Here is a 9,144-nt window from a genome sequence, read left to right as displayed (position 1 = left end):
TCACAATGTTTTACTTGAGTAAAATTATCAATAATGTACAAATCCACAATGTAAGTAAAAGTCTGGTATTCAGATTACAAGTACAAACGTATTGGCATCAAAATATACTTAAAGTAACTAATGTAAAAGTACTCATTGTGCAAAATGTCCCATTTTGTCCACGAGATTAAAAATGTATAAAAATAATTTGAAAATAGCAGATATACAAGCTCACAACGTGTCGCGATGCGACGTGTCGTGAGCTTGTAGATAGGCTATTTTCAAATAGCCTAAGTCAGGGGTCTTCAACCTTTTCAGGCCAGGGACCCCCAAACTGATGGGGAGATGGAGCAGGGACCCCCTAGCCCCTAGGGGGGGGCTACCACATATATTGTATATTTATGTATACAATTGTGTTTTATATTGCCTGCTCCTACGCACCTGCCCCAGTAGGTGTGCAAAATAAAAAATCTCTACAAAATATGTATAAACATACCATGTTATTGTGCATTGTGCCTCCATTTATCTGTTTGCTATGGATTCATGTTATGTTTAAAGACAATTTTACATTTTGGGGGAAGAAAATATATATATATTTTTTCTTTTTTCAAAAAAAATATTGTTTAATCAAACAACAATTTCGTGGACCCCCTGCAGTACCTCCGCGGACCCCCTAGGGGTCGCAGACCCCCTGTTGAAGACCTCTGGCCTAAGTATATATAGGGCTGAAGTGGTTAATGTATGTTTTGTAATTATAATCAAAATCAAGTAACTAGTAACTCAAGTTTTGAAATCATTGTAGTGGAGTAAAAAAGTACAATATTTGCCTCTGAGATGCAGTGGAGTAGAAGTAAAAGTATTGAAAAATACTCAAAGTAAAAATACCTCAAAGTTGTACTTAAAGGTAGGGTAAGTGATATGTTTTGGTTAAAACAAAAAGAATTTTGTTAAAAGGTTAAAATACTATATTCTGATAGTAATCATTGATATAGAGTGTTTTTTCAGTAACGGATGTCTCCCTGTCTCTCCAGCTCTTTAATAAACAGAAAATACATTTTTCGGTAGGTGTCAAAATCTCAGCCAATCAGGAGAAAGTACCCATTTTTAAGCTTAATTTGTATAGTGTTCCAGTTCCAATTTTGTCTGCTCATTTCTTAGTGTCATCACTTCCAATTTCACTTGTTTAATCTGTATCCTGATTGAGTTCTCTGTCCTGGTTGGATAAAATTGGAAATGAAACTGAAACGAAAATGTATTTTCTGTTGAATAAAGAGGTGGAGAGACAACGACTCCTAATACTGAACAAACACTCTATAGCAATGAGTACTATCAGAATAGAGCTATTTAACACTTATTTTAACCAAAGCAAATCACTTACACTACCTTTAAGTACAGTACTTGAGTAAATGTCCTTAGTTACTTTACACCACTGCACGCGCGCACACACACACACACACACACACACACACACACACACACACACACACACACACACACACACACACACACACACACACACACACACACACACACACACACACACACACACACACACATAATTTTTACCAGGTACTTTGGTCTAGGCTGTGTCAGAATGCACATTTCTTTTGTTTGTTTTCCTCGGTTAATAAGGGACTACAAAGTACATTATTGTTTCAGTATGGTGTTAATGGTGTTGTTTATCTCCATTTAAGACAAATGACTTGTATTTATCTTCATTTAAAAAAAGGACACTTAACATTGGTACCAGATGTGGATGACTAGAGATAATGTGCATCTATAGTAATGGCCACATGAGCATCATTTAGCCTCATCATGTACAAGGATGAGAGTTATGGTTTTTGAACTCCCCCTCCCTATTCGTCTCCAGTGGTATAAAGTAACTACATTTAAAGTAAAGTATATTTACTTAAGTACTATACTTAAGTACAATTTTGAGGTTTTTGAACTTTACTTGAGCATTTACAATTTTCAATACTTTTAGTTCTACTCCACTACATTTCAGAGGCAACTAGAAAATGTGCTCCTCGGAGCACAGGTTTCCGCCAGGCGAGTACTGTTCCTGATTAATCCGGTCTTACCTATTTATATTACATATTGTGATGTCACGTGAAGCTTGACCAATGTTAGCTTGGCTGAGACGGACACACACACACACACACACACGGACGGACGGACAGAGGGTAAAACATACTCCCCACCATGCCTTCGGCCTGGCGGAGACAAATATTGTATATAAATAAAATATTGTAATATCTTTCCCCCTCTGTCTCTCTGTTGTCGGGGTTCTCCATATATGGGCATGTGACGTCATTCACAACAGAATCCGTTGCTTAACAAAGCCGATTTGCGCTTACAGCAGGGCTCTCCATAATGGGCATCTCCTATACACGTATGTATATACATGCGTGTATATATATATATATATCCTATCCTCTCCTATAGGAAATATAATTGTACTGCGTAACCTCCATGACTCACATCTTCCTCAAATTCTCTGCTCCTCTTATGTTTTAGTCTTTCCCTGCCATTTGAGCTTCCATCATCCCCTCCTCTCCTCTCGCCTCCTCCCCATAGTGAGGTAGCCTACTAATAACATACTATCATATCGTTCGTGCACTCCCAAGTCCATCCAGATGAATACATACTCGGGCAGTCGATGCCAGAACTCCTCCAATGAGGACTCACCGCCTCCCAGCATGAGCGAAGTTTTCAGAAGGATGAGGGAGAAGCAGAAGAGAAGGAAAGTGTATGAACTCACGCTGACTCAAGAAGAACTGATGGACTCTTCCACATTCAAGAGGTTCTCGAACAGTGTCGATAACATACTGGAGAATCTCGAGGACGTGGACTTGACCAACGCAGCTGAAGACAATGACATCCCCGGGGAACTGTTGTTGGGAAAAGACCAGCTGAGCGAGCTGGGCAGCGAGTCGGCCGAGGTCAAGGCCATGGGCGTCTCCAGCAAGATCTCGCCGGACAAACTGGTGAAGCTGCTGAACGTTCTGGAGAAGAACATCCAGGATGGATCCACACTCTCCACCTCGATGAATCCCGAACACGATGGAAAAGACGAGGAGAGGCTGCGGAGAGACCTGATCATGGAGAGAGTCACCAAGTCGGCCGATGCTTGTCTGACTGCGCTCAACATCATGACCTCGACACACATGCCCAAGGCTGTGTACATAGAAGACGTTATAGAGCGTGTGCTGCAGTACACCAAATTTCACCTGCTATACACACTGTATCCGCAGTATGACCCCGTGTACAAGGATGACCCTAACGGAGGTGGCGTATCGAGTTCCAGGGCGAAGCGAGCTAAACGCTCTACACACACGCAACCTGCAATCGTCACGCTATACAACAAAGTGTGTGACATTGTCAGCAACATCTCTGAGCTGCTGGAGATTCAGCTGCTAACCGATACCACCGTTCTCCAGGTTTCTTCCGTGGGAATCACTCCGTTCTTTGTGGAGAACGTCAGTGAGCTTCAGTTGTGTGCCATTAGACTGGTCACGGCAGTCTTCTCGCGCTATGACAAACATCGGCAACTGATCCTGGAGGACATCTTCGCGTCTCTCGCTAGACTGCCCACCAGCAAACGGTCCCTCAGGAGCTACAGGTTGAACAGCTCAGACCAGGATGGAGAGCCCGTGTACATCCAGATGGTGACAGCTCTGGTGCTTCAGCTCATCCAGTGTGTTGTCCACTCACCCTGTGACAAGGAAGAGCATGACGGCAAGGTGGATCAGGATGTGTTGATTACCAACTCCTATGAGACAGCCAAGTGGACCGCTCATAACTTCCTTTCAGTCTTCCTCAAGAAATATGGGAGTAAGCAGGGAGAGGAGGATTATCGGCCGCTGTTTGAGAACTTTCTCCAGGACCTGCTATCAGCAGTCAACAGACCAGAGATGCCTGCTGCAGAGCTGCTTCTCAGTCTACTCTGCAGAGTATTGGTGCACCAGTTCACTAACAAGCAGACGGAATTGGCCCTGAGGGTGGCCTCTCTAGACTACTTGGGCACAGTGGCTGCCCATCTGAGGAAGGATGCCGTCACCCGCAAGATAGACCAGAGCTCAATTGACCGCATCCTGGAGGACATCCCTGGTAACGATGAGGTACAGAGGCTTCAGAAGGCCCTACTAGACTACTTGGAGGCGAACGCAGGGACAGATGTTTCACTGGTGTTTGCCAGAAGGTTCTACGTCGCTCGGTGGTTTCAGGACGCCACCGAGGCAGAGAAGCCCACGAGAAGCCCGAACCAGAAGGATGAGGACTCATCGGACCATGCCAAGGACATAGAGGTCACTGAGGAGATCATGCAGCGTGCTGAGAAGCATAAGAACTTCCTCCGCAATATCATTAAGCCAACGCCAGCTCAGTTCACCACACTGGAAATTAACTCGGACACTGTGAAATATGATGACTGCTGTCTAATAGTGCGTTATTTGGCCTCCACAAGGCCATTTGCCCAGAGCTTTGATATTTATTTGACACACATTCTGCGAGTCCTTGGGGAGAACGCCATTGCTGTGAGGACTAAAGCCGTGAAGTGTCTGTCTGAGGTGGTGGCCGTGGACCCCAGCATCCTAGCAAGATCGGACATGCAGGGTGGTGTCCACAGTCGACTGATGGACAACTCCACCAGCGTGAGAGAGGCAGCTGTGGATCTTCTGGGTCGCTTCGTGCTCAGCAGACCCCAACTCACAGAGCAGTACTACCACATGCTCATAGAAAGAATACTGGACACCGGTGTCAGTGTTAGGAAGCGTGTGATCAAGATCCTGACAGATATCTGTCTGGAGCAGCCAACCTTCAGCAAGGTCACTGAGATATGTGTGAGGATGATCCACAGGGTCAACGACGAGCTGGGCATCAAGAAACTGGTGAACGAGACATTCCAGAAGCTGTGGTTCACTCCAACGCCCGCCGATGACAAGGAGACCATAACCAGAAAGATCCTCAATATCACAGGTGTGGTTGCAGCCTGCAGAGACACTGGCTATGACTGGTTTGAGCAGCTTCTTCAGAACCTGTTTAAGTCTAAAGAGGACTCGTCTTCAACACCTGCCAACAAGGCTTCTGTTCAGCTAGTTGACAGTCTGGTGGAGGGGATACTCAAACACTCTCTTTCAGAAAACAACGGTGTAAACTCAACAAGACTGGTGGCTTGTATCTCCACCTTGTACATGTTCAGCAAAATCAGGGCCCGGCTCATGGTCAAACATGCCATGGTCATGCGACCGTACCTGACTACCAAGTGCAACCCTGCCAATGACGTAATGGTTATCTGTAACGTGGCAAAAATCTTGGAGCTGGTGGTTCCTCTGATGAAGCGCCCTAGTCAGGCCTTCCTGGCCGCCGTAGAAGAAGACCTTATGAAGCTCATCCTCAAATGTGGCATGACGGTGGTCCAGCACTGTGTGAGCTGTCTTGGAGCTGTTGTTAACAGGGTCACTCACAACTACAAATTTGTCTTGGCTTGCTTCAATAAGTTCTACGCTGCGCTGAACAAACTGAAGCAGCAGCATCAGGAGGATCCTAGCAGCACCACGTTGGTAGCCAGCAAAAGCTTCTTGCTGCGATCGCTCTTTACCGTGGGTGCCCTGGGACGACACTTTGACTTTGACCTTGAGGAGTTTAAAGGCCCTGACAAAGCGGCGTTTGTAATTAAAGAGAAGGTGCTGGATCTGCTGCTTTACTTCACCAAACATGAGGATGAAGAAGTCAAGACCAAAGCCATCGTTGGCTTAGGCTTCCTCGTGATCATGCATCCCAGCCAGATGTTTGTGCCCGAGGTGAAGGCCCTGTACAATGGTATTCTGGCAGACAGCGGCACCTCCATCAACCTCAAGATGCAGATCCTCAAAAACCTCCAGACGTACCTGCAGGCGGAGGACACGCGGATGAAGGGCATTGACAGGGAATGGAAGAAGCTGTCGAAGAAAGAGAATCTGAAGGAGATGGGGGACATCTCGTCAGGGATGAGCAGCTCCATTATGCAGCTCTATCTTGAGCAGGTGCTGGAGGCGTTCTTCCACACGCAGTCCGACGTACGGCACTACGCTCTCGGCGTCATTGCGCTCACCCTCAATCAAGGCCTCATTCACCCTGTACAGTGTGTCCCCTACCTCATCGCAACGGGAACAGACCCAGAGCCCAGCATGAGGAACAAGGCAGACCAGCAACTAGAGGAGATCGACAAGAAGTACAAAGGATTTATCCTCATGAAGGCAGTTGATGGGATGAAGATGTCATTCCGTGTTCAGCAGGCCATCATCGCCTCATCTCACAACACGATCATCAGGGGGTTCAGGCAGGATGAAACTCACACAGCGCTTTGCTCACACCTTTTCAGCATGGTCGGGAGGATCCGGCAGCACCGGAGGGACTTCCTCAAATCCCTCCTCAATCTGTTTGACGACAGTAAGACCGCACTGAACATGCTGCTGTTTATAGCAGACAACCTGGCATATTTCCCCTACCAGAGCGAGGAGGAACCTCTCTTCATCATGCACCACATAGACATCACCCTGTCAGTGTCTGGCAGCAACCTCCTGCAAACCTTCAAAGAGTTGCTGCAGAAGGAGCCGGGTCGCAAGGAGAAAAATGTCAAGAAAGAGTGGAAGCGTGGCTCCGATGAAGAGGAGGATGAGGAGAAGATGAACTGCAACTCGGCCAGGAGTGACGAAGAGGAGGACAGCAACGACAACGAAGATGTGGTGCCGCGGCCCAAGAAGGCCAGAAAACATTTTTCAGAGACCTTGGACTCTGAGTCAGACTCAGACACGGAGGGTTTGGATGTGGAGGACGTAGACAAGGTGATGAGACGTCTCCCTGAGAACCCCACAGCACTCTGGGACTTTGCCAACGCCATGCAGGGCATCCTCTTGTTACTGGTACTCAAACAGCACCTCAAGAACCAGTACGGATTCTCTGATAGTAAAATCCAGAAGTACTCACCCACAGAGTCTGTCCAGGTATATGACAAGCCGGTGAACAGGAAAAGCCATGTTCACTACAACCCCCAGCAGATCGTTGAATTCATGGCCAATGACATGGCTCATGAAACACTCACAGACGAAATCAAAAGACGGATAGTTCAACAGTACCTGGATTTCAAAGTTCTGCTGGAACATCTGGACCCAGACGAGGAGGATAAGGAAGGAGAAGCATCTGCCGGTGCCAACGTCAGAAACAAAGCCATAAAAGCCCTGAGGGGAAGCCCTGGGCCAATGGCAGGACCCAGCCCACGGAACCAGGCGGGAACAATGATGACGATTACAGTGATGGGGGTGAGAGGAACCCTGGGTCCCTGGAATGCGAGCAAACCTGGGTCCTCTCAAAGATCAAAACGATCGGGCAAGTCCTCGAGCCTGGCACCTCAACATCACAAGGCACATACATTGTCCAGTCAGCTAAAAAGACAGGCTCGCAAGCGAGCGGTAATGTTGCCTTAGTATCATGTCACATTAGCATGCATGGCACTAGCATGCGATGAAAACAATATCAGAGAGAGAATTATATTCACTGAAAGGCCTGCGCTGCATGTGTGTAGTGTCTGTTGACATCTGAGATCATAGGATGCCATGTGAAAAGACTTAAACCCTCTATATACTTGACCAGAGTTGGCTCTGTACTTGGTCCGCTCTTTTCCCCCCCTCTACAGCAAATCTCTGTCGAAAATCTACAAGCTCACCGTGTTGTGAGCTTGCTTGTACAATTATTGTACATAAAGCTTGTGCAGTTATTTTCGTTCCCCCAGAATAGGGATGTTGGTGGTTAATTCTAACGTGATGTACATATCGCTGCCTCTCATCTCTTCCTCTGTCCCTCTTTCTCTCTCAGCCATCCTGTCTGTATGTTCACAGCTCCTCGTCCCGCCTCTGCCCCTCATTGGTCCCTCTTCGTCCCGCCTCTCCCCCTCATTGGTCCATCGATGGTGTTCTGACTGTTTGCACTAAACCTCTGGTCCTCTTTTTTTTCTTCCACACCTTCTGTTTCCGCCTCTGGACTGTGCAGTATTAGGTCTGGAGAATTTATAGACACTTTTTTTTCCTTATAGGCCTCAAAAATAGTGAAATAGCCGATCTACAAGCTCAAAATGTGTCGCATTGACGCATTGTGAGCTTGTAGATCTGCTATTTTCAATAAAAAAAATCATTGTTAATTAATCGTAATCGAGGCTTAAAGGAGTAGTTCATCCCAAAAATGACTTGTTTTCTATCAATTAAATACCCCATGAAGCCATGAATTCATGGAGATTTTGTTTCCTGAGACAATAATTTGATGACCGGGTCATTGGTCAATAGGAGACTCAGCAGGAGACTCTACTCCGCTGGCAGGAGACTCTACTCCGCTGGTCATCAAAGTATTGGCTCAGGGATGCGAGAAACCAAACAAAATCTCCATGAATTCAAGTCTTCATGGGGTGTGTAATGTAATTGATAGAAAATAAGTATTTTTTGGGGGGGGTGAACTGCTCCTTTAAATTTGAAATAATCTGGATATTGATTTGAAGTCTTATCTTGCCTCTCCCTTTACTACTCCACTGCTCTCTCTCTCCTCTTCTCTCACAGTCTCTCCTCTTCTCTAGTCTTGCTGTTTCAGTTATCTACATTATGCTGAGATTGCCTCAGAGTCACAGTGCCCCCTGCTGTCTGTCAAGAGGCACTGCATCAGTAGCTCCGAGACCGGTTTAATTGGCACTCCGGATTTTGAACTGCTTTTAATACTAAGACCTGGAACGCATCTGTGTCACTTTAGATTTCTTTGGCTACCGCGCTATGAGCTTGTAGATCTGCTATTTTTGAAAAATCGTGAAAATGTTTTTTTTTTATTATTTTTTTTACTGTTTTTAAGAATTGCCTCAGGTCTTAATGGGTTAACTGGACGCTAAAGACCCGGTAGACAGGAAGCACCTTAACCCAGGATGAGTAGGCCTATAAGCAGTATTATGTATGATTTTTTTTGTCTTGACCAAAGAAGCACCCAGCCAGATCAGAATGATGAAAATATATTTATATATGTGTACAAAAATCTTTCATGGATTCAAGGATTTTGATAAGCTGCCTTGTCTTATGTTGTCCTTAAGTGTCAATTAATGAATGAATGAAGTGCACAAAAGTCAGGCGTCCTCTCCCTTGTATGTTAATAATGACT

General features: G+C 45.9%; 1 protein-coding gene across 1 annotated transcript; it reads left to right on the top strand.

Moving 5' to 3' along the window:
• Positions 1 to 2,615: 2,615 nt before the first annotated feature.
• On the top strand, positions 2,616 to 7,946 carry LOC308092749 (nipped-B-like protein A; the record flags this gene model as incomplete). The annotated part of the gene is given in 3 exon segments (XM_080438849.1): positions 2,616 to 7,253; positions 7,256 to 7,427; positions 7,831 to 7,946. Coding segments are annotated over 3 exon segments (4,926 nt in total).
• Positions 7,947 to 9,144: the final 1,198 nt, after the last annotated feature.

This window comes from Gymnoscopelus braueri (genome assembly GCF_963280865.1).
Source record: "Gymnoscopelus braueri genome assembly, chromosome: 10".
In the NCBI taxonomy this organism is placed as follows: Eukaryota; Metazoa; Chordata; class Actinopteri; order Myctophiformes; family Myctophidae; genus Gymnoscopelus; species Gymnoscopelus braueri.
This window is presented reverse-complemented; position numbering and strand designations above follow the sequence as displayed.